Source organism: Urocampus carinirostris, chromosome 7, assembly GCF_059441175.1.
Source record: "Urocampus carinirostris isolate Australia breed hairy pipefish chromosome 7, RoL_Ucar_1.0, whole genome shotgun sequence".
Classification (NCBI taxonomy): domain Eukaryota; kingdom Metazoa; phylum Chordata; class Actinopteri; order Syngnathiformes; family Syngnathidae; genus Urocampus; species Urocampus carinirostris.
The window spans coordinates 21,299,633-21,326,070 of NC_142355.1; the positions used below are offsets into that span (position 1 = coordinate 21,299,633).

At 38.7% G+C, this 26,438-nt stretch overlaps 2 protein-coding genes across 5 annotated transcripts in view; both read right to left on the minus strand.

The window, feature by feature from the left end:
* Nucleotides 1–3,012, minus strand: part of LOC148362646 (general transcription factor II-I repeat domain-containing protein 2A-like) — a 38,348-nt gene extending 35,336 nt beyond the window's left edge. Inside the window, exons 1-2 of one of the 3 annotated variants that reach the window (XM_088340135.1) lie at nucleotides 2,488–3,012; nucleotides 266–2,325 (exon numbers count right to left, since the gene is read on the minus strand). In XM_088340135.1, coding sequence (XP_088196261.1) covers nucleotides 875–2,325; nucleotides 2,488–2,722 — 1,686 coding nt within the window. In that variant the 5' untranslated portion in view covers nucleotides 2,723–3,012 and the 3' untranslated portion in view covers nucleotides 266–874. Of the gene's footprint in view, nucleotides 1–265 lie in introns of those variants that run through there. The other 2 variants (XM_088340134.1, XM_088340136.1) reach the window with 2 other exon arrangements.
* A 3,349-nt stretch (nucleotides 3,013–6,361) lies between these two features.
* On the minus strand, nucleotides 6,362–13,313 carry skor1b (SKI family transcriptional corepressor 1b). Of its 2 annotated transcripts, none has more exons than XM_088339310.1 (8): nucleotides 13,269–13,313; nucleotides 11,530–13,202; nucleotides 11,374–11,461; nucleotides 11,189–11,293; nucleotides 11,045–11,101; nucleotides 10,612–10,686; nucleotides 8,291–8,365; nucleotides 6,362–6,959 (listed from the first exon to the last, which is right to left on the minus strand). In XM_088339310.1, exons 2-8 carry the CDS (start codon nucleotides 13,192–13,194, stop codon nucleotides 6,865–6,867), a joined length of 2,160 nt encoding a protein of 719 aa, XP_088195436.1. In that variant the 5' UTR covers nucleotides 13,195–13,202; nucleotides 13,269–13,313; the 3' UTR covers nucleotides 6,362–6,864. The 2 variants fall into 2 exon arrangements, with proteins under 2 accessions (XP_088195436.1, XP_088195435.1); XM_088339309.1 differs by having other exon boundaries at nucleotides 6,362–6,962.
* Nucleotides 13,314–26,438: the final 13,125 nt, after the last annotated feature.

The following is a 26,438-nucleotide window of genomic DNA, read 5'->3' on the forward strand; positions in this document are numbered from 1 at the left end:
CACTGTTGTTCCTTTTAAACAAAAGTGCTGTGGACATCACGTTGTATTCACGGAGTAGTTTGAATAAATTATTAAGTGTCCTGTCTGGGCCATTATTCAATATTGGCTGTCACATTTGCACCCGTAATGCTCTCATACATAAGTGTGAGTGGAAACACATGTCAAAAGCTTGGATATTGCTGTTGAGATTGTCATGATTGTTTTCTGTTTTTAGTGTCAATAAATTTGTTCAAACCAAAAAAATCTACTGTTTAAATCAGGGGTCACCAACCTTTTTGAAACTGAGAGCTACTTCACGGTTACTGAATCATACGAAGGGCTACCAGTTTGATACGCTCTTCTGAAATAACAAATTTGCTCAGTTTGCCTTTAGTTATACATTATTTATAATGATTAGTAATACTCACCTATGTAAAGACACTGATCATGTTAATGATTTCTAACAATGATTATCAAAAATGACAACAAGGTGGGAAACAGATATCAATATTCAACACTTTATCTCTATTAATCACAGTATTTGTTACATTTTCAGATGATCACTTACATCACTACATTTTAGCAAAAAATATCCCATTTGCACAAGCCACTGACATGCCCTGTTAACAAATCATGAACTATGTTGCAACATGTTTCAAAAAGTTAACAATTATGTAATGTTAAACAAAATCAACTTACATATTTTTAAATATGTAATACATTTTTTATTTCACATTTTGAACTAATGGCCAAGTCTGTGTTATGTTTAACAAAATTATAACTTTTAAATGTCATGAACACACTTTTAAATTGAACACAATTCTTCAATATTTTAATTCAACTTTGCCATGGCACTACCATGTTGTCACTGACTACATCTGGTATCCGTCCTTGGTTAGTGGGAAGACTGGCATTGCATGCTGTTCACCAGTGTGTTGTAATCTGGTGTGTAACTTGACACTGCAACTGTGAGTGAGTCTCTCAGATGTGCATCAGTGAGGCGTGTTCTGTGTTTGTTTTTGATGAAGTTCATGTCAGAAAATGCTGATTCACAGAGATAGGTTGAGCCAAACAGGCTGGCAACCTTCATGGCTGCTGTGCATACTCCACTGTACTTCTCTGTGTCAACAAGGCGCCAAAAGTTTGGTGCAGCCTGGTAGGCTTTGAGATGGAGATCATTTTGCAATGTTATAATTTCAATCTCCACCTGTCCAGCATCCAAGTTGAACGTTGCACTTAACTGCTCAGCAAAGCATGTTGTGTCCCCATTCATGAAAGGGTTGGAAATGAAGAACACACATGGTTCAAGCTGATGAAGGTCACAAAACCTATTCTCAAACTCTTGCCCAAGTCTGTTTATTACTTCAATGTACTTTTCTGCCACTTTTTCAAATGTCTCAGATGCAGAAGCATTGTCTTTCAGCACTGACTGCACAGAGGGAAAGTGCAGAACTTTTTTTCTCTGTAAATCTGCAGAGAATGCATTCATTTTGGCTTTAAATGCATTTAAAGCACTTATCATATCGACAACAGTCTTACCTTTGCCTTGCAGCTGGCAGTTCAGGAGGTTTAATTTCCCAGTAATGTCCACCAAAAATGCAAGGTCAAGTGTCCACTCTGTGTCCTCTAGCAGTGAGACATCTTCGCCTTTGGACTGCATGAACTCTTTGATTTCACGCAAAAGAGACAAAAAACGATGCAAAACTCGTCCTCTGCTGAGCCATCTGATTTCTGTGTGTAGCAGTAGGTCCCCATATTCTGCTGACATCTCCTCTAATAGTACCTTGAAAATCCTGTGCTGCTTTGCTTTGGAGCGGATGTTGTTTATGATTTTCACAACGGGAGTCATCACGTGCCCAAAGCCGATCACTTTCGCACACAACGCCTGCTGGTGAATGATGCAATGGTAATGCAGAAATTTGGGGAAGTCTGGGTCACGTTTACAGTGAGCGATGAAACCTGTCTGTCGGCCGACCATAGCAGGAGCCCCGTCTGTTGTCACCGCTACCAGCTTTTCCAATGGCACCTTTTTCTGCACGAAAAACTCCTTCACCGTGTTATAAATGTCAACTCCTCTCGTAGTTGTCTTTAAGGGCAGTAGTGTCAGGAGTTCTTCTTTTGTGGAGAAATCATTAAACACCATCCGGATAAAAACCAATAACTGCGCTGTACTGCTGCTGTCCACGGACTCATCGCACTGGAGGCTAAACCACTTGCACTTCGCCAGATCCTGCTCCAACTGATCGACCAAGTTACTGGACATAGCTGATACTCGTCTTGCCATCGTAGATGCCCCCAGTTGGACGTCGGAAAGAGTGGAGATTAGGTCGCTTCCATTTTTCTCGTCTTTAAATACAGTGTTAGCAATTAATAACATCGCTTCTTTGACAACTTCTCCATCTGTAAATGCCTTTTTTTTCTTGATCAGAAAATGTGTAGCTCTAAACGAGGCTTCGGTTGCTTTTTGTGAGTTTTTGGCCGGCCTCGTAAAAAAAGACTGTTGCTTACCCAGAGCGGTCTTTAGCTCACGGGCTTTTTCTGCCCGTAGGGCGCTTGCAGGTGGATATTTATCATGGTAGCTTTTGTGACACGTATTGAAATGTCTCTCCACATTGTGCCGTTTTGCTGTCGCCACGGTCGTCCCGCAAATCAGACACACGCAGGTTTCTTTTACAGTCGTAAAAAAGAACTCCTCTTCCCATTCACTGTGAAAGAGATACGTTTTCTTTCTTTTTTCTGCCATGTTTTTGGGGTACGAAAGTGCATACAGCGCCCGCTAGCTTACTCTCCACATCCCACAAGCTCTACTTTACTGCCCATAGGTAAATATTGTGCGCGTTAACCTTAAAGTATTTTTAAGATAGTATTTTTTAAATCTATATACATACAAGTGTGATTAAAAAAATAATAGCAACAGAACAAAATTAATTTTTAGACGCAGCTCTCTATGAGATGTGCTATTTTTGGAACAGGCCCGCGGGCGACTCATGTGGTCCTTGCGGGCGACCGGGTGCCCGCGGGCACCGTGTTGGTGACACCTGGTTTAAATGCTCTAGTATACAGTGCTCAAAAGTTTGCATTCGTATATGCAGTTCAAAAACACTTACTTACGCTCCTGAAATTGTCAAATACTGGTCAAATACATACATTTTACACTGCTCAAAACGCTCTCTTCATAAACCTATGACAAGAGCTTAAATATGCACTGGTCGAATGCTTTCTCTTACATTGCTCAAAACACTCACTCACGGTACTGAAATGGTCTCGAGAATAAGTCAAAAGCTTACACACATACTTGTCAAATGCTTCCGTTTACACCGCTCAAAAACGCTGACGGTACCTTAATGGTCTCATAAACCTATGTAAAATTTTACACACATAATGGTTATATGCTTTCAGACACATGGACAGAAGTGAGACACGTTTGTTCGCAGAATTGAGACGCATGCATAGATGCTGGGGAAATGTACACAAACATATGTCTAACACTTTCACACACCCTGGTGTTGTTGTTTTTTTAAACGTTTCTTTATGAGCAAAGACATTTCACCATCTTTTGTGAAAATGTTTAACATATCTTTGTAAGTATATTTCACCATCATCCATGCATGGATCTCAGTACATTGAATGAACATGTCTCACATAAGTGAATGAGCGCTTCTGACCATAGGTCTAAAAGCATTTGACCATTGTGTATAAGCTTTTTACATTGGTTCATGAGACCATTTTAGTACAGTAACTTTGAACTGTGTAAATGAAGTCAAATGACCAGTACATGTGTAAACTTTTCACATAGGTTTATTTGACAATTTCAGTGCCTTAAGTGAGCGTTTTTGAACAGCGTATTTGAAAGCATTTGAACAGAATGTGTTTAAGCTTTTGACATAGGTCTACGAGACAATTTTAGTAGTGTAAGTGAGCATTTTGACCTGTGTATACAAACGGAAAACTTTGAGCATTGTATAAGGGTAAGTATTTGACTAGTACATGTGTAAGCCCAGACGGCAACCCATATTGTCAAATCATGCAACAGGTGAAAAACAAAATATATTAATATATTTTATTTGGAAGCACCCTTCAAGACACCCCTGGTCGCTGTATACATAATATAGAACAGTGATTTAACTGAAAAATGTTCTGCACAATTGCTACGATGAATATGCATATATCTATTATATAAGATTAATATGTTGTTTATTTAAAGTTTTGACAAGAAAGGTGATTCATTCATTCAAAATAAGAACAATCCGCGCTTTTACTTTTTTTTGTGACTCACAACGTGAATTTAAACGTACATGTTTTGTTATTTCTGGATATACAGTACACCTAATAACCTGCTAAAAAGTGTGCTACCCATAAAAATAATTTAACGACATACGTTCTCTATTATGAAAATCCTCATTTGGATACAAAATGTATAGAGGCTAGAGTTGTCATGATTACTGATGTGACTCAGCTGTGCTCGTGCTTTTGACGCCAACTGCCACGGGTTCTGATTGGCTCCCGATCAGTTTTTGAACCCAGTCCTGTCTGTCCCCTTTTGTCAGTCCGTTTGCGGACCTCAGTGAATCACTAGGAAAGCCTTTTTTGATCCTGAGTCCCACCTGTCCCGTTTTTTGCACCTATCCGTCCCCGGCTTCGACCCGTTTTTGATCCTGACCACGTCTGCTCTCCCGTCTCGGCTTTCGACCTCTTTTTGTCCCCGACTATGTCTTCTCTTTTATTCTATCTTACAACTCACTTTCGACCCGACCACGTTTTTGCTCTCCTGTTCCGGCTACCGACCCGCTTTTTCCGTTCCTGTCACAGCCATCATTCGCCACGGAAGATCCACTTCCGCGTTCGGAGCACAATCCGAGTACCAGAGTGACTTGCTTCCCGCGTCCAGCAAATACCGGAACGTGGGCACAGCCCTTTCTCTTTCTTCCAATAAAACTTGTGAGAAACGCAAAGCAAGCGGGTCCTGTATCCCTTCTGGTCTTGAAAAGATTACAGTACTACAAGGAAAAACAACAGAAAGGAAACATTTTGGGGGTAAAAATTGTATAACTGCAAAACCTTAATTCATTTTGTATATGCCGATAGAGAGTCCTAAATCCGATATCTCTGCAATACATGAGGAAACTACATAACATTAGCTAATCCATTTTGTTCTCATTTGCATTTACCTTCACAAGTTGTGCTTCCTTGTTCATTTGTTTACAAAGGGACCATTTCATAGTATTGGTTCGGGAACACACAAAATCTACAAATAATTATATCAATTTACAAAAAAATGAAAAGCAAAATAGTTTTACCATTTTTAGGCACCAAGATTATCATTTGGTTTCAAAAACATGCGATAGGGCTACTTGGGAAGTATTTTATTCAGGATTTGGTGGCACATATGAAAAACCGTTGGTCATTGTTTGACAAAAATTGTCTCATATTTTTTTCTTATGCTTCTCTCAGCATCGTTTCACAGGCCGGGTTAAATCCCTTGGCGGGCCTGATACGGCCCCTTGGGCCACAGTTTGGTCACCCCTGGTGTATAGTATTTCATATTATAATCCTAATCGATCAAGTTTAGATCAGGGGTCTCCAAAATGGTGCCCGCGAGCACCAGGCGGCCCCCTAAGACTGTCTCGGTAGCCCGCGGACTGATTGTGAAAATGTGTTATGGGTCATTTGGATGTTCTCGGAAATTTGATTTTAACCCGGCATGTTAAGTAGTTGAGCCTATTTTAACCTCTAATAATTACAAAATAGTAACAAATAATAATATTTTAGAAATATGATATCAATATCATGTGGTTTTAGAAATGCATGTCAAACTGGAATCCCTTTTAGCAAATAAGTAACAAAAAATGTCTCTTAGTTTAAACAAGGTTGGGTAATTTGAAAAAATGCAAAGACATTTTTGAACGAATAAAACAAGTAAATTGAGCTTTTTCAAAAGAAAATAATTTATTTCTATTTTTACCAAAGGACCCCTTAAAGAAGATGAAGGGAATTTAGAACTTAGTTACTCCGCCCCCATCTCCTGGCTTGTGTCATTATTGCAACCTCAGTCAGCTCTTTCATGATGCTCATGCAAGTGCGTGCATTTCTTAGAAGCGCTGAAACAAACTTTGTCTTTCATATTTCTTAAAATTAAGTAATACAGGTAAGATAAAAGCAAGTGGGCTCAATGGAAAATAAAGCACTTGGGCTATTTGAACCCAGTTGGGCATTGTTAACACATACTCAATAGAGAAAATATTCAACTTTAAATTCATAAAGGACACCTTAATTGATGCAACCCACCTTTAAAAGGTCACATGACAAAAAACAACCAATACTGTCGGTTTGGGGTTTAATCAGTGGCTAAAGTCATCGTCAATATATGTATCATCATCCACAATAGTTTTAATAAAATGATTTATTCACGGGGGATGTAAACAAATACCACATGAACAAACAGTTTTTAATGGTCAAATATGTGCTTGAAAGCAATGTGGGCCTAACAACCTTGTCTCCATCTTTTCGTCATCCGCAACAAACACTTTTGTTCATGTTGTCATGGTTTCACTCATTTAAAGTGCAATATGTCCACAAAAGAAGTCACCGTCCTGAAATAAATAAATAAATAAATAAATAATACGACCGACTTTAAAAAAAAAAAAAGAAGTAAGAAATAACATTCCCTCCATTAACTGCAAGTTACATAGGCCTACATTGTCATTGCACGTTGCCACAAATAATAAACATCATCAATGGTTTTCTGTTGGGATCAGACGAGAGGGCCACATAAATTCAGGACAGAAATTCCCCAATCTGACTGAGAACACAACACCAAATGAGTCCATCCCCCAAGGTTCCACGGTGGGTCGCGTCGTCGGCGGGAGATTGCGTCATAAGTGTGCGTCACGGTGGCAGCAGAGGAGACTTGAAGGTGCACGACCCCGTGCAATGGCGAGGAGTTAACATCTTGCAGGAAAAATGGTGCAAGGCGTCGTGAGCTTCTGAGGGGAACGACAAGTCGACAATCAAAAGGCGCCGTGCAAAAACACCGTGACTCGCTCTACGATCGGGGTTGAGAGGGTTACTTTAAAAATGTCATCCGATACAGTTATTAATTACCTGGTGAAATGTAAGCGGTAACGTAATCCTAACTAACAGTAAAGTCATGTAACTGGTTTACTTTCGATTACATTTTGATTATTCCAACACCAAAAATGCTAATACAAAACAAGAACAACAAAATTAAAATCAATAAATTGTGTTTAATGTAAATAAGCAATGTAATATTGTAAAAGAATTGGAGGAAACCAAGGTTAGGTAGTTGCTTTTTGTAGTCCTACAAAAAATGCTCAAATTTTAAGCACATACTATACTATACTATACTATACTATACTATACTATACTATACTATACTATACTATGCTATGCGCTGCTCTGCTCTGCTCTGCTCTACTCTACAATGTTATACTATGCTATACTCTACTCTACTATGTTATACTATGCTATACTCTACTCTACTATGTTATACTATGCTATACTCAACTCTAGTCTAATCTTCTATGTTATTCTATGCTCTACTCGACTAGACTAGACTAGACTAGACTAGACTAGTCTAGATTAAACTATGCTATACTATACTATACTATACTATACTATACTATACTATACTATACTATACTATACTATACTATACTATACTATACTATACTATACTATACTATACTATACTTTTTTAAATCAAAAATAAAACTTTTCTTTTACGTGGCAGATACAATATTTAGTTCACATTAAAAAGCACACTGAGAACCAAAACTGTTTTTTAAACACACCAAGGGTTCACTTTCTAAATCCCCAACAAACTCTTGAGTACAAGTTCAAGTTTTACTGATTTGAAGTAGGGATGCCAAACCTCTTGAAAATATTCAGATTTCCTAGGCTAAGTAAATTACTCCCACAACATAAGAATACAGTGATCAAATAGTGAATATTGAACAACAATCAATTACAAAATGTAAAAAAAATATTAAATATTAAATTTACTAAATGTCCCTGAATGCATATTAATTTTTATCTGCCATTTAAAAAAAAAAAAAAAAGAGATCGGGCGTCAAGCGAGGGAGGCCAGGGCTCTTATGTATATTTCAGTGTTAATATTAAAACACGAAAATTGCAATGAATAAACAAATAAATAAATCAACAAATCAAATAAATGAACATATAAATTGTTCACTGAGGTGTGTTACTGGTGGCTTTGAACAAGGTTTTAAGCACATTAGATATAGGGATCATCATAAATAGAAGACTCCATGGATTATTTTATTTTTCTCACCTCTGACGATATGTAGCTGCTGGACCATCTCTTCCCTGTAGGACAATTCTCTTTTCATTTGGTCCTGGAAGTTATCTGAAGATGTCAAAAGAAAAAAGAATAGGTTTAGAGCAGGGGTGTTCATTGTGTAGATCGCGATCTACTGGTAGATTGCAGAGGTAGTACTGGTGGATCATTCGAAAAGATATCAGTCACCCAACCAGTTAGATAACAACTAAATGTGACATTTAGGCAAAAAAATATATATATTTTATTTCAGCCAATCAGCAATCCCAGTATTTGATTAACAGAGCAACCAGCCAGATTAAGACAGAATTTTGACTGATTTCACGCGCATGCTCATGTTAATTTTTTATTCTCGGATGAAAATAGTGAAAAAAGACTGTTTCAAATACAGTGCAAATGCCAACTTAACCCAAAAAAGATAAAAGAAGAAAAAAAAAAGAAAGAGTTCATAAAAGCGCATCTAATAATTTCACATACTTGCACAGGCAACAAAAGGACTGTGACAAAGGCTGCAACGCTGATTTCAGCCAAAAGATGTCTTTAGCAAGTAGAATATTTTAAGTTACGGACACCACCTTTACGTTAAAATGTGACAAAGAGGAAATACTTAAAAATAAAAGTATTAATGTAAAGACCAGAATTGGCATTTTATTTGCAGATTACTCAACATATAAAGCTCATTTGTGTAAAAAAAAATAGGTTTGCGGTTATTTACACATGAAAAATTATTACATATTTTGGATGTAGATGATTTTGGCATTGTTGTTTTGTATGTCTCTATCTATCTATCTATCTATCTATCTATCTATCTATCTATCTATCTATCTATCTATCTATCTATCTATCTATCTATCTATCTATCTATCTATCTATCTATCTAGATATTTGGCCGTTCTAGCTATCTAGCTATCAATCTTTGTTTATTATATTCAATAATAATTTCTAATATATTACTTGAAGGGACAGTGAGTATTATTTGACCACAATATGTCGCTGTATTGTGTAGTACAGTGCAACTAAAAATGACAGCTAAAAAGCAAACACACAATACAACTACAGAGACTTAAAATGACCAAATCGCACCGTTTTTTCTCCTTTTTTTGCCCTGCCAATCTCCAGCTTTTAGTCTTTTCCAACTACTCATTGCAGCAAGATGACACCCTTTTATGTCAGCTCCTTTTAGGTTAGGCTAATCTTACGTAAAGTAAATACATTTCTCAACTTGTGAATATTTTAAAAAATAAACATTTGAATGAGGTGTCATTTATTTATTAGAATTTGTATTTATTCTAATAAATATTGTTTCTTTTTACAACATTTTAGGAGGCACTAAATAATACACACAGTCCCTTTATATAATTAACTTGTCTGGGTCCTTTTCCTTCTGTGGAAAAAATATTTTGTCGAAGAAGATGATAAAATGTGTTTAGAGGCAGGCAATAGAGTGGTTTTCACTAACAGTAAACTTATACAGTATCTATATAGTATCAAGATGTGATTTTAAATAATACTCTCCACACTTGCATCCATTCATAGGTCAGCAGAAACTCATTGGTTAGACGTTCTTAATTATATGTTCTCCTTACTGTGCAATGTTGTCATGATTTGAGATTTTATTCCTATCATTATTAATACTATTATATTTTTATTCGTAGTAGTATTGTTAGGATAAGTGTTGGCATGTTATCGTTCTTTACGTGATTTTTTTTTTTTTTTTTTTTTTTTTTTTTTTTTTGCAATCGCAGTCATGTAGAAGATTGGCACAACTCTCGATCCCAATGACAAAGGAGCAACGCACAGTTTTGTTAGGATGATTTTTTTTCCCCCGTGCATGTTTCAGCCTTTCAATTTTTATTTTTTTTATTTTTCTAAAACGTATCGCCTTTGCCCCGAAGTGCAAATGGACGACACATTAGCATTCACGTTTCGGCTTACAACTCTCTTGCTCCTGTTTGACCTGTGCGGTATTAATACTTTCATTGAACATGAAATATTTGGAAACTGTACTATGCTTTTATGCTAGTCAGAGCTATTCATATGAAATGATCTAAATACCAAAGGCCACAAACACAATTTGTATCCACTTTGAATTGAAAAGAACGATTTTATTTCGTTCTGTTTTTTTATTACATCGTCATTTGTATACGTTTTCTTATTGGATGTTATTTTATCAATCACAAATCATGAATTGTTGACTTAACGATCAATTAATATTCCTAAATGCTGCTTATTCATTTAAAACACACGTATTTTTACTTTTTATTATTATTAAAACATGCAGTTTAATTATATTCATTCTTTTGGTGAGGGCTCACCTTTAAAATGTTGAAATTCACGTTCCAGTTTTTTCCTAAGCTCGACTTGCTCAATTAGTTGCTTCTGCAGTTCTCCTAAAAGGACACAAAAATACATAATTTGTAGACACAAACATAAAGAACTGGTTTGGTTGTGGTGTTTTGAAAATAAGCTTCCGTAATTGCATAAAAAGTAAGACACTATTCTCTAAAGTTTCTTATTAATTGTTTGCGTTTTATACAATTTTGATTCACATATTAATGAAAAGTGAAGACGATATTCTACAAAAAAATGTACATTAACAAAACAGAACAAATTAAGACATTATATTAAAATAAATGCGTTAAACTTAACATAGAAAAATATAGATTTTAAAAGGAGCAAATGTAACTCTAAAAGTGTTATTTTTGTATTTATATAGAAGTACTTATATAATGGTAATAGTAATCATACCTTTTGCAAGAGTCCGAATTCCTCTCTGTGCGTCCAAAGCTCTTGCTGACTCTTCGTCTGATTTAACACACACATTAAAAGTTAAAATAATTAACATTGTTTTTTTAAACATTTGCATAAAATATTTGTATTTTTTCAGCGTACCTTCATCCAGCTCTCGCTGGTTTTCGTCGCCGCTTTGTTCCAGGACTGATTTGGTTTCCACTTCTTCTACCGTAGAGGACGGCTCCTCTTTGCTTGCGCTTTCGTCTGAAAAGCGGGAAGAAAATCTAATTTAAACACCTTTTAATTTTTGTTGTCCATCATAATAAATTAGGTTGATGTCTGACCGTGCGTTGCGAGCCCCGCGGGTAGATAACTTGCAGGTCTGAAATAGGGACTCCTTGGATGTAGTTCGCTCCTTTCTTGTCCGTGAACCTGAAAATGGTTGACCAAAAAATCTATAATTCTTAAAAAAAAAAAAACTGGTCTTTTTTAACACTCACTTGACTAAACGGCATAGCAGCAACGTGTGCTTCAACCAACTGTTTGTTCTGCACTTCTCTGTCACGCTGTGGGGACACGCGTTGGCCCACTTTATGGGACTCGGGTGGATCCATCTCCTTGCAGTCCGAAGCACTTGGGGAAGCGTTGCAGGGTGGGCTACGGCGACACATTAAGGACAGGGGCCTACAGGGATCCTCGTCCTCAGGTGTTTTGTTGGTCTCCACGTCCACGTCCCCGTCACCGTCGCTGTCCACGCACGGAGAAACGGAGCGGTAGCTAGAACTTTCGCTCAAAAAGTCCGGTGATAAATACCCAGTTCGGGTGTAAGCTCCCCTGCTGCCGTATAATTTTGCTATGCAGTCTGCGTCTTTCACCACGGGCCTGAAAGCAGACACGTAGGTGGTCTTGCGTGGAGCCAAATTGGGGGCCGGTTCAAGGGGTCTTGCTTCGTCCCCGGATTTGTCGTCTTCGTTCCGGGTGGATTGGGTGCTGGAACATCGGTCAATTTCGACCAGGCTGTCTTTCGATGTGTCCGTGGACTCAGAAATGTCCACATCGAGGTGTCTGTGGAGAGGTAGGATCTCGGGAGGAGGTTTTTGGTAAGTTGGCATGGGAAGGGCACCTGCTGCGGGCCAGAAAACAGGGAAAGACGGGTAGGCGTTGTCCTTACCAGGCCATAAGACCCCAGGCAGACCCGCTTTGCCCTGCTCCCCCATGTCATCCTTTTTGGGGCACAGGCCGAAAGCAGGGAAGCCGTACGGGTGCGGGAAGAGCGGCGGTGGGATTTTCTGCAGCATCCCGAATCCTTTACTTGGAACCGGGATGACCGGGTAGTTTCTGGGGCATACCCGGTTTTCCTCGCAGGTCATGATCTTGGCGGGGATTTCGGGGGACTGCCGCTGCAGATTTGGACCGTGCGACTTGAGGGGGGAGCCAGAATCCGAACCGCAGCCTGGCAGTGTCCTTTTGCGGCTTCCTCCGTTAAACATGGCCTTGACGTCCTCCCACGCGTGGAGCACGTCAGTCTGACTACTCTTATCGGTTAATTTCAAGTGGCGCCTCCACGAGTTAAAATTGGCCGCGTCCGGTTGTGTGTATTTGGACTCTGGCGTGCGGTGCGAGTGGAAAATAAACTTATTCGGTGAGAAATACATGTTGCAGTAGGAGCACTTGATGCACTTGGCCCTGGAACTGTTGTACCGGGCGGGGATGAAGCTGCCGCGACTACCCCACGCGCACTCGTGGCATACGTCAAAAGCGAAGTTTTCCGGTAGTTTAGGGGGCGAGTGAGCCCCCAGGAAGGACTTGCAAAGTCTTTCAGCTTCGCGTTTGGTGATCATGCCGCACCTCCGGGATGAAATGGGCATGGCGCCGGCCCTGCGCAAGATCTCCAGCTGGACCGGGGTGCACTGCACGCATGTGATGCCAAGCGCAACGCGCCGGTTGTGGATTTCGTTGTAGCTGTAGTTTTTCAGCAAGGTGTTGGAGATCTGCGCCAGGCACAGCCTTTCCTGGCAGTCGATCACTAGTGACACGATGGGTATTCCGTACAGGACCGTTTCGCCCACCTGGTTGGGTTTGAGGTTGGTGGAAGGAGGGTAGGAAAGTTCTTGCTTGGAGCCAGGCGAGGGGCTGGAATCGAGGCCCGCTGGGATGGGTTCCATGGTGGGAGCTGGGGAACGAAATAATTCGGAATCTTTCGTTTTCCTGTTTGATGCAAAGTCCTGCAAAAACTCACCTTCGGTGCTGCTGACGCGCCCCTCTCGTCGCGACCCAAGCGTGCAACGGAAAGAAAAAGGAGAAGTGTGTCGGATGCTGTTGGGGTGTTTGCTTTAGAAATGGGGCTCGACACCTCCCTCCCTACCCTCATTCCACTCCACTCGCTTCCTCCCTCCCCCCTTGAACACGCGCCTGTTTTAAGTTACACTAGCAGTGTGTTAAAGCGAACGCACACTCACCACACGAGTGCAAGCAAAAGTATGGATTCCTGCCAGACGTTAAATTATTAATGCGGCGGCTTACCAGAATTTGTTAATTTCCGTTAAAATGTAGCAATTTCTTTATTACACTGGGTCACAAACCCTTTTGAACAAGAGAGCTACTTTTTTGCACGAAGAGCAAGTTTTATATGATTTCTAAAATTACAACTTATCATTTCATGACTTCTATTTAATTACCAAGTTGTTATTATTATAAGTTGCGTTAAAGTAAGCTCGGTCAAACAGTAAAACATAATAGATATAAATATATATATATATATATATAGATATAGATATAAATCAAATTTCCTAGAAAATCACAATTACCCATCACTGGTGAGCTATGTGGACGCTCTTCACAGGCAACCCAGGAGTTCTTAGTTCTATGTGCAGACCCGTAATTTATTATATATCATCGGCGTCATATAAAAATGTACACAGTAAAATAACCAATGTTAATAATAACACTCCATTGGACCATATGTTAGCTGAAGTAATGTTTTATTTTTTTGTGTTAAATTAACCCTATATTGTTGAGTATCTTAAAATAATCAGTGTGAAATTAACACTTAGTATATTTACATTCAACACTAGATTCACGTGACGCGGGGGCTGCTCGAATCGGTTTATTTTCCGTTCCAAAAAAATGTAGTGAGGGGTTTATAACATATCTTACCATCAGGTGAAATAAACATCAATTTTATGTCATATTTTTGCACTTCTTTGCATTTAGCTTTTTTATTGCAATGTTTACTCCTTAAATAATACTGACATTGTAAACATTCTGTTGAGACAAAAATTGGTTGAATGTATATATTCAATTGCTGCAACTGATTGTTTTTATATTTACATTACTGAAGATTTATGAATAAAGAAGATTTTAGGCCACGTAAATGTAATGGATGGATGTACATTATGAATTTTTATTCACAAAATGAGTGTTTTTTGTGCATTTAGGTCTATATACAATTCAGTAAAATCACTAATGGAAATAAATTGTATTTGCTTTTAGTTGTAAAATTTTCTATTGGGTTATTTGTTTCACTTTGTTGTTTTTAAGACCACAAACTCGAACTAGTATAAATTGATGAATTAGAAAATAAACATTCAAATGGCATTTTGTGCAACTTTGTTTACTTCAACAGTACAAAAATATCAATAACAGCAAGAACCACATTTGCAGTTTTCTCATTTCCCCCCCAAAAGAAGCAATTATAAAATATGTTTTCTATGGTGATATGCATGATATCTGGAAACATATTGTAAGAAAGCAACCCTGCCTCTTTTTTTTTTCGAGTAATGTTACAAAAAGTAGCATATGCCACTTTTCAGTAAACACTGCATTTTCGTAAACACTTTCAAACGCTCAATATTTCTCTTAATTTAATAGTTTATGCCTGCACGCATGCATTACCTTGTAATTGCTTTAATAGGTGTATTCTTTTTAACTATGGGCTCCAGTACCCCCGCGACCCTACTGAGGATAAGCAGTGCAGGATAATCAAAACAACAGCATATACATTTGAAACGCGGAATAAATAATATGGTTATCTGTATTTTTGCGAGGCTATACTCAATTATCTCAATATTTTAATCTTTATTACATGCTGCAAAGATGAATTATCAGCCTAAAATGATAAAAAAAAATTGCTATTGGCCCTGGGGAAAAAAAGACGTCGCGTATTGTGTGAGCAACCCGCGTCACGTGCAAAGTTCCCACGGAGTCAAAGTGCACGTGTAGCACGCGTGCACGCCCACACCCTGCGGTGACAGGCAGCTGCTCTTAAGATCACACAAACTGAAAGAAATAAGAAAGGACAAAAGAAAGAAAGCATGCTCGTAAATGGGAAACAATAAAAAAAAGACGTCGTCTATTTAACTGTTCAAGTCAACAGCTTTCCGGGTTAATCGTTTACATTTGGTCGCCGCGCGTTGCAATATTGATGACGGTAACGAGACCCGTCTGCACTGCGTGGGTCAGGGGTGTGCAGCTATATTTCTGGAAAAGCGTTGAAAATCATCTCATTTAGGACAATTTAAATTGGTAAAATGTACAGATCGTTTTATACGAAGGGCCCAAACCGAACCCCCCCCCCAAAAAAAAATTGAAAACGTGTGTGATAAATACAAAAATCTTTGACTTTATATATGGCGTAATACAATTGCAAGAATACGAATTTTACAAAAACAAAATATCTTTAAAAAAGGAAATAATTGTATAAAGTTGTAAAATGTCTAAATTAAATACACATTCAATACTAAAATAAATAAAATTAATGTGAATATAAGATACTGGCCCCGTGAGTACAATTCATTGACTTAATTGAATGAATGAATGAAAAAGTGAACGATACATCAATCAATGAATAAATAATTAAATAAATGAATCAATAAATCAAAGAATCAATGAATCATTCAATCAATGGATCAACGAATCAATGAATAATTCAACAAATCAATGAATCACTCAATCAATGAATCAATAAATCAATGAATCAATGAATCAACGAACCAATCAATCAATCAATCAATCAATCAATCAATCAATCAATAAAACAATTTTTGATTAATTTTTCTTCAATAATCTTGAATTTATTTCTACATCAATTCCATCTTTTTAGAAATTATATAGTTTCTTATCATATTATTCTATTGTATTGATTTTTTTATTCATTCATTCATTTGAATAACGTGTGGATTGTTAACTAGTCTCTTTTTATTTCAATAATGTGTGGGTTACTTCCTGCCTGCCTGCCTGCCTGCCTGTGCCTTTGCCACTCCATCCATCCATCCATCCATCCATCCATCCATCCATCCATCCATCCATCCATCCATCCATCCATCCGTTTATTAATATGTCATTTTAGATCGAAATAAAAAGTTTAAAGTTAGAGATAAAAAGTTTTCAGAGAAAAGATTCCTTCCACACAAGCACGCAGGTGTCGCCATACCTTTAGCACCAGGCTGAGACATGAGCAAAGTCAACAAGGTCATTATGTGTTTTGTTTTGCCCTTCTCGTGTGCAAGATGAAGGAGCTCATTTGAACGTGCGTCTGCATTAATCACAGCGTTGCACCAAAGTATGATAATCACCTGAACACTATTAAAATAAAAATGGCAGCCCAGGGGAAATCTTACCTTACTCTTTAATTGTTTTGAGGCTTTGATAGGGTTTTTTAATCTAAGATTAATTTATGCATCCTTAAATAACTCTCCCTATGATTAATAAGCTGGAGATTGAAGCAATTATAACAAGTGGTTGGTCATCACCTCATTAGATGGTGATAGAAAGATGCAGTTTGTAAGCCCGTGTTTGCTGTAGGAGGCGGCATCAAAATTAACAGTTGATGGGAGGCTTGGTTGACACTTGCGGGTGTGGTGGCTAAGATTTGTCAACGTGAGCCGGTTTTGGGGGAGTGTGACGGATAAGATGACCTAGTTCTTTCAGCTTGCTAAGAGTATTAGGCTAAGATGTAGCAATGTAGACATTTTTTCAATGGGTCAAAGATTTGAAGAGCAAGTTCGTCTTTTATTGATGTGTATCAACGCTTGTGTCATTATCTTCGTTACAACGGCTATGCTAGTTAACTTAACCTTAGTATGCTAAGTATGTCTGGGCATGATGAGATCTTTTTTGTGAAACATCAACTAGTGTGTTTAAACAACCGCGATTCCTCTTTTGGTACATTGCTGTTGTTAACATTTCAAAAAAAGTGATTGTGAGGCAACAGAAAAAGTATTCTTGATGGAGAAAACGCTATCTCTCCTCAGCATCCTGAGATCAACATCTGGGTTACACAAGACTTTGACGAGTGAAATGAGAGTTTTAGTGAAGAGGTTCCGTTGAGGTTTTCATTAATAACAGGCACGTTTCACAGGTAGTTACGAAAATTGGCATGCACCAATCAAACAAGTGGGTGACGCAAACCTAAATTAGTAGTCAACATTTTTCATCTGAGGGCCATCTACAGCCAAGTTTGAAGTGCCATTTTTTTATAACTGTTGTTTATTAAATTTACTTTTGTCAAAACTAATTGGAGCTCCACTCCTGGTGTTGGCTTCTGAGGAGCAACCAGAAATAAACAAGGGCGTCTGCAAGGTGGCCAGAGACTTGCTAAATGTCTGCTAATGTGTAAACAAGACATCGCTCCTCGGCTGTTCTCCTGTTTGTTTGCCTCCCAGAAGCCCTCCCACGGGTTCTGACCCCTTTCGTCCCCCCAACCGCCCCCCCTTTGCCACTAAACGGGACGTTTCTCCTCAGAAAGTGTGCATCACACTTGTGTGCGTGAACAAGAGAATGAGTATGGGTGAGTAAGGTGGGGGGTTTCATCACGGCATCAAATGAGTTTGAGCGCTGGGACCCTTTTGTTACAGAGTGGGACTCATCTGCCAGTGGTGAGCTGCGAGGTCCTGAGGGAGAGAGAGGAACAAAGGTGCTAAAAGGCTGCGTGACAATGAGGGGGACCTTCAAGTGTGGGACGCAGCCTGCACGGGACATGCTGTGCCAATCACGTCGCAATTACTGTTATTGTGCGTCGGATTCGAAAGGGGACGTGCAAGGACAAGGGCGGGCAGACGGATGTCGTCCAGGGCCTCGCTTTTCTACAACTGACCTAAACCATCATCGTGTCCTATGGATGCATACATGACTTTACAGTCTGAAAGATCACTTTGTGGTACAATGAAAAAGAAAACATGTGTATTGAGGCCTAAAGTACGATCTATAAGAAATATCTGTATTTGATACTCCTTTTTTACTCCTTCTTACTAGTATTGAACTCTGCTACTGATACCACAGGTACATTTAACAGACACAAAATTATGAATTTCTTTTGTAAACTTTTATGAAATCAGGGCACAGTCCAAAGGGGCAGAAGGAGAGGAAGACCGAAAAATAAGTGGGCTGATAACATTAAGGGATGGACTGGTGCTAACTTTGCCACGACCCAAAAACAGGTCAGGAACCATCAACAGTAGAGAAAGCTGTACAGAGTTGCAGCCTTATTGGTGCCCCGATGACCCATGCAGTTAAGCAATCTGTGAACTGTGAATCGAGAACAACCATAATTAACACACAAATCCACTTTTTATACAATCAAAACTGTTAAAATTTTCTGACATTGTGTCATATCCAAGTCTTTTAGCGGTTACTGTATTTCTGCCTAAAATAAATTGCATTTAACTCAATTTTCCACAATCCCTTTTCGCTACAAGCAGGGACCAGCAGAAGGCACAGTTGTCGGGCCACCTAAAATTAAATTCACGGTTGTGGCTGCAATTCATTATCCCCAGTCGACTATCGCTGAGAGCACGGGCCAGCAATGTGCATTTTTTGGCGGTTCAGGTCGCTGATGTGTGCTGTTGTAGCTTACATAAAATGAAGTGCACGGTTTGGGCCGTAATCCATTATCCCTAGCCGACTATTGGTGAGAGCGAAGGCCGAGAGAGCAAATTTGTGTCATGCTTGGTTGCTATTTTTTTCTGTTCTTTCCACTTAAGAATGAACAGCACCTGTGTGACCGTGATCCATTATCCCCGGTCAACTATTGCTGCAAGCGGGGACCATGTTGAAAATAGAGGAGTAAAGGTCTACTTGAAAGAATATTGCATATCAAGGTGTTTTTTGTCCCGAATAACTACTATAATTGAGGGAATATGTCATGATTACCGATTGGAATCACCTGTGCCCGCTCATTTGGCGCCAGCCACTGCAGGCTATCTGATTGGTTACGATCCCTATTCAAACCCAGTCCTGTCACTCTCCTGTTGTCAGTCCGTCTGCGAACCTTTGTTGTTACAAGGCTAGCCTTTTAGACCCTGACTCCCGCCTGTCCCGTTTTTGCACCCGTTTTTCCACCTGCCCGTTCCTGATCGCCCCGTTGGTCTCCGGCTACGACCTGTTTTTGATCCCAACTACGTCTGCTCTCTCGTCCCGGCTTCCGACCCGTTTTTGATCCCGACCACGTCTGCTCTCCCATCCTGGTTTACGATCCGTTTCTGACCCCGACCACGTTTTTGCTCTCCTGTCCCGGCTATCGTTTTTTTCATCCCTGACACTCCCAGTGCCCACCAAGGAAGATCCTCTTCCGTAATTGGATCACAATCCAATTGCGAGAGCGACTTGCTTCTCATGTTCACCGAGCACCGCATTGCGGATGCTGCCCTTCCTCTTTCTATCAACAAAACTTGTGAGAAATGTTACATGATTGGGTCTACCCTTTGTTCTGAACGTGACAAAGTAGAGTAATGGTGTGTATTTCAATACATCTTATGCATTTCAAAATACCCCCAAAATAAAAAAAAACATGTACCTAAAGAACGATCATTATTAAAATGTGCACATAATTAAGATTAAACTTAATAAAGATATAAGCTGTTCTGTACCTTTGCAGAAATGTTTGTTAGGATACAGAAACGGATGTGGAGAGGATGGCAGGAGGCAAGATCAGGCACTCAACTTTTTTGCAGTATGGAGTCTGCAAGCATTGAGGAAAAGAAATACTGTAGGATAAGAAAAACAATATTTATAATATTGCAGTGTATGGCTGACATTCTTACAGTGAACTCTATCTCAGTTTAAAAGATGAAACATTCATGGCAAGGACAAGGTTTGTGATCCTTGGTGCTTAAAAGAGACAAAACACACAAACACAGACATAAATTGCACATTTAAGTCATGAAAAAAAGAGTGAAAAAAAACATTTATTTTTTGCATTAAAATAAAACAGCGAAACAAAAAGGAAACAAAAAGATGAGCACAATATACAAAGACTCAGGAATTTGTCTACATTCAAGCCTGAGCGGCAAAGGCACTGTAATGAGGAATCAAGTGAGAAAGGGGAATTATCGTAATGATAACAAAAGGTCTGTGTGCCGTATAGCTGGAGGCTGTATGGTAGGGCATTACCATAAAGATGTGATGTGCTTGTATTGCAGGGCTTTTGGAGCGCGAGCAGCCCAAAGAGATAATAACTATTAGTCGGCGACGCTGCTTTGTGGGATTCCAGCTGTGGAGCCCGAATTTCCATACAGATAGAATGGCTCTGGGTGGGTGATATGCATACACGGGAGGTGGGGAAGGGGCGAAGGCCCGGAGCGTGCGTGGTGTCTGGGTGCTGGACCACTCATACGAGGTCTGGAGGTGGCGGGTCTCATTGAGTTCTTGGTGTCCCCTGTTGGATTTGAAGGAGAAGCTAGAGGCTCTGCTTTGAACACTTTACAAGCCCCTAAAGAGGAATTTTCCTGAGCGACTTGCTGTCTGTCACTTTAATAGTGTCATGTCTGAATGGAGGACCGGAATTCACCATGAGAGTCAGAAAAAGGATGATTTTGGAGACAGATCGTGCATAATGCCAGCAATAAAATTAACACTATTTGATGGTGCATATTATGTGTTTTACTCGATAATGGATGTTTTTGTTGTGACTGTCCCTTAAGCCAAAAGTGTAACTGCAGCCTCTGTGGCAAGATGTGAATGGTGCCACTCTAACCAACCCTTACTCAAGAAACAGTGAGGTGTTCTTAAAGGGTATTGCATCTTAAACAGGGTTGGGTAGGGTTACTTTAACTTGATTACTTTCAAATACTTTTGGATTTCTCCAATACCAAATACGCTAATAAAAGACAAAATAAACTAAATTGGAATAAAATTATGACTCACAACACGTGGTAAGCTTTCTCTCCTGGCTTTGATCTCTTTGATCTCCGGCAAAACTAACATAAAATGCGACAGAAACAAAATGAAAATAAATCTAAACAGCTTGCCAACAATTGGCTGGCAACCGGTTCAGGGTGTCCACTGCCCACTGCCCGATGATTGCTGGGATGGGCTCCAGCACCCCCGCGACCCTACTGAGGATAAGCGGTGCAGCTAATAATGAGATGAACATCGTTTTTGCCATTCCAGGTGTTCCGTTACTCCCCAAGCCTGCACAAAATTTAGTAATTTTATTCATATTTAGTATCTTTTGTCTTTTATTAGCATATTTGGTATTGGAGTAATCCAAAAGTAACTGAAAGTAATCAAGTTAAAGTATAGGCATAGTTTTAAAAGTTGTGACTCTTTGTACCCATCTGGGCACTGGTTGAGCAGGCATGATGTAGAACGCTGCAAAAAACAGCTAATAATTTAAGATGATTTACCCTTTTTAATTTTTTTTAAAATTTTATTTTCATTATTTGTCTGTTTTATCACATTTTTTCGTCATTTAATCATTTATTTCTAAGAAAATGACACTAGTAAAGTATTGTTAGAAATATAAACTAAATTGAAAATATTTTTGTCATTTAAATAAAATACTTGAAATGAGGTACATGATCTCATAAAGCATGTGGTAGATAATTAGATATTTTACTAAAAATGTCCTTATTTTAATACAAAATTAATTAAAAATTGACCTACATTATCTGCCTCTGGGTTTATTTAACACATTCATTTTGGGGGAAAACACAATTAATAAGTATTTTTGTCTTACTTTGATAGTAACAATCCATTGAAAGAACCTAAATACATGCCATATTTCTTGCTTAAGTAAAAAATAATTTCTCAATAAAGTAATTTTAAAGACGTTTTTCTCACTTTACTGTAAATGTATAAAAATAGAAAGAAATATATCAAATGTAAATACTTATATTTATTTTTTTTCTCTTGTGAAAAGTACAATGGTCGAAAATAAACATAATTATAATAAGGCAAATCCTCAATATTATTACATTGAGAGCGGTTGGGAAAAAAAAGCAAGAAAAATAATAACCATACTCAAAATGCGCTAAACAATCTGACATGGCAAATAATTTTGATCATCTTAAGTGCTTGTATGCGTGTTTTTTTATTATTATAAGAAAAATAATAAGTTTATAGTACAGAAAATAAATTTTGAACTTGCAAAGAAAACAGGAAATGACTGTACAAAAAAAAACCCTGAATGCCAAATTCCAAATCTGTTCTAAAAGCGCTCCCCAGAATCTTTTCCTTTTATTAAATTTCCTGGCTTAAACAAAAGGAGATTCGCCTTAGGGTCCTGGAATCAAAGAACAGAAACACGATTGTCCTATAATGATAATGGTGTAAATAGTGCATAATAGTCAAAGTAAGAAACAACAGTGAGGAATAATAACGAATTGGCATCCTTTGCAATATCCTTCGCCGGTGTCCAATAAAAGAATTAAAATATATTTATCAATTTGTCTATTTAAATTCAGGGGTAAATTTGGATTTAACCATCAACGTGCTGAATTCTGTTGTGAGATTGTGTCATCATGACCCAGAAAGGACATTGAGGACCTGTGAGACAGGTGTTAATTATTGAAGAAATTAAGTTTGCCCTTCATTAGAATAAAATCAATCTGCAACAAAAAGGTGCAATTTTAATGTCGACCAAACAAGGCCCCGGGGTCCAAACAGGCGTGGCAGGAGAAGTCCGGCATAAGACACTTTTAGCGCGTTAATGTGAGGTGTAAAGCTAACACAGCGGAGACAAAGCTAGCGAAAGCAACGAGCGCGAGGACACCAATCACCCCGTAATTATCCCCCCGATGTGCAAACTGCCCAACCGGCTGTCCTTGATAGATTCTCCTGACCCATTAACACAACACGGCCCCTACAAGACGATTCCGTCGCCGATCCACCCGAGCAAGACGAAACATCTGGGGGCCGCCGTGAAATTAAAACAACTGAGAAAGTGGAGCCATCCCGTTACGGTGCCTCCATTAATAGCTTGGCAGTTTCCCGTGTGGGCTAACGTACGATTCCGTTCCCTGCAGTGTTAAAAAAATACCCAAGATGCTCTTTTACATCAGTGTGATCTATTAAGCAATTTAGATTAACAATGGAATGAATGAGCGTAACGCATGGATGCTTTCGAGGCGTGAGCTTAGAATGCGTGGACCCTAGGCTCACATTCAGCCCCAAAAATGACAGCTCTTTAGGATAGAGGGAGGGGACAAAAATATGGCTTAGCCTTATTAGCACTTTTAGCACCACTGCAGCAGTTCAATACATGCTGTTCTATGTACCTCAATAAATAGCAAACACAAGAACAAGAACAGATGCTTCATAATATAATATAATACAAAACAATCTTACACCATATTTTTTTTCAAACGTGTTTATTTATGTAGTTTAGCATGTTATATTGTATATGTGTTTCGTTATATCATATATATTGTTAATCAACGTATACTGATACTGAGTTGCTCGACATGAATGAGGTTTATTTTAAAAAAAGTTCAAAAATTAAGTAGCTTGGACGTTCGCCATAGAAGGAAAAAATACATGCAAATATAATTAAGTAAAAGAATACATTTTCTTATTAAAATTATGAATTCATTTTCTGCATTCAATTATCCTTGGCAATATACTAATTAAAGGGATAACCACAAACCTGTCTTTTTTCATTTTCTCCTTCTATACTTCCAATTTTTCTTAACTTCTTTATACAACAATAATGGTTCGTAATATAATGCATCAAAGCAAGTGAGCCGTCTGAGAGCCGGCTCTCTTTAATGAGTTGAGCCGAAAAAGCCGGTTCTCTAAAAAGAGACGGACTTCCTTTCACTACATAACTACCTCATGAAATCCGAGGTGGCAGATGGATGCGCACAGTAGAATCAAACAGCTCGCTTCGTTTGTAACGAAAAAAAAAAACGATACCGAGATAGAGGCTACCGCGGCAAACTCATAGTCATTAGTCGGTGTATACCGGATGGTACTCATAATTGACAAATTTGCGTTTTTCCGTACAGATTTTCTTGTACGTCGTACACGTCTTAAAATGCATCATAAACGTACTTTGTGCGGCAAAAAGGTACAGGTTGACAGGTATGAAAAAGTACTACTTTTGCCAAATTTATACAAAAAAATGGATACATATGTATATTTTCAACTTGTGGGCGGCACATCAGCTCAGCGTTTCTTTCGGACACTCCAGTTTCCTTTCACATTCCAAAAACATGCATGTCATGTTAAATGGCCAGTCCAAATTGTCCCTAGGTGTGAATGAGCGAGTGAGTCTCCGTGTGCCCTGCGACTGACTGGCAACCAGTTCAGTGTGTTTTACCTTCCCACTGCTCGAAGATAGCTGGGGATGGACACCAGCAGCCCTGCTACCCTACTGAGGATAAGCGGTGCAGATAATGGATGGATTTTTCCCACTTACGTCAATTTACGAAAGTGATCAGCCACCCAAAAAAGAGAAACATACATATTAAACTCTCAAGACGTTGCCTGACTTTGTGTCAGGCTAGTGTTTTTTTCAGCCTGAGAGGAGTACAAAAAAAATCTGAAAAACTTGAGTCAACTATGTCCGACCGAATGAGCAACCATGTGATTGGGCTCAATTTAATGACTTTGCTATGACAACTGTTGGATGTTGAAACTAAGTGAGGTAAAAAAAAAAGGTGACTTTTATTACAGGAGTTCTTATTACAAGCAGGCCTCGATTTACGGACGAGTTCCATACTTATAACGGCAAATTACCTGTGTAATGTGTAAGCTGGATATCATTGTTTAGTTAAAAATATGCATCTAAATCACGTTCACTGCCAGGGTCGTCAGGGCACCACTTCCTGTGGTGTGTCTAGGGCAAGTACAGCCTGGCGGCGCTCAACCCTCTCCAGACCGTTATCTGGGTAGGGGTTTGCTCCTCCACATTAAACAGATAGTACTGGTTTCAATGATAACCAGTAACAGGATAAGCTGCTTGATCTGATTCTGACATAGCATCTTCATCTTCTGGACGATGTAGTTTTTCGGTGCGAAGCGTCATCCCACTCAGACAAACATAAAGCTAAATTAGGCAGAATAAATCACAAGTTGCACTTGATCAGTGGTCCCCAAGGTTTTTGATGCAGGGTAACATTTTTTTGTTACTTATAAGCCTGAAGGGGTACGAGTTTAACATGCATCTTTAAAATAGCAAATTATGTTATTAGTCTGTTATTAGTATGTTATTATTATTTTATTAACAGATTATAATTACTAAAAGTAGGATTAAGATAAAATCAGTCAACCACTACAACATTGTATTTAAAGACACTGATCGTGAGAATATTGCCAGTTGGAAATCAAATTTCCTAGAAAATCACTATGACCCATCACTGGGAGCTACTTTCAGAATCAGTTCGCAGACTTCTCAGGTAATCTTAGGGGGCTAACCGGTGCTAGGAAGCACTGTGTTAAAGACCCTTGTATTTCTAATGTAACAATGTTCCCAAATTATTGAAAATGACAAAGCGAGTTTTTGGGCGAGAAGAAACAATATAAGATTTCGTCAGAGAAGAAGACAATATGGTTTTCAAGGTAGAGAAAAAATATGCTATATTTTTTTTGCCTGGAGGAATATTCTTGTTTTCAGTTCCAAAAATGACTACATTATAGTTGGGTACGCTCAAAGCACCTTTCTTTACATATGAAAACAAAATATTGTTTTATTTTCATATGCTCATCAGACAACATACATATTTTGCCAGTTTCAAGTTCTAAGCCACCGATCAGTCAAGCTTCTGCTCAAAAAAAGCTGTGTACTGTAAATAAAGGTTCAGTATGAAATGTTTTAAGACCGATACCAGATTTGGAGTATTTATCGAATTTGATACCACATTCTGATACCAGGTAGACAATTATATGAATCCAGATTTGCGTGTGTGTTTGTGTGTGTGTGTGTGTGTGTCTGTGTTAGTGAATGTGTTTGTATGTCGCTTATAGGCTCCGAAACAGCTGAACCGATTTTCATGAAAATAATCACAATAATATTTTAGGCCTCTGGGTGTGTCTTTAGCTAGGTTTTGTGTAAAGGCACCCCTAATAAGTACCAACAATATCTATAAACGTGGCACGTTTGCATGGATACACATGTACAGATTCGTGTACAAGCGGCTCTGGAGTTGTATACGGTCATACTGCTCTTTGGCACTCCCTAGTGGCTTCCTAG

Bases quoted from the DNA above. Each gene is read 5' to 3' on its own strand.
- skor1b (XM_088339309.1), bottom strand. From the start codon at position 13,194: ATGGAACCCATCCCAGCGGGCCTCGATTCCAGCCCCTCGCCTGGCTCC. The intron at 11,102-11,188 runs GTACGCTGAAAA...GTGTTAAATCAG, and splicing joins CCAGCGAGAGCTGGATGAAG to ACGAAGAGTCAGCAAGAGCT. The intron at 6,963-8,290 runs GTGAGAAAAATA...CGTTCCCCTCAG, and splicing joins GCAGCTACATATCGTCAGAG to AAGCTCACGACGCCTTGCAC.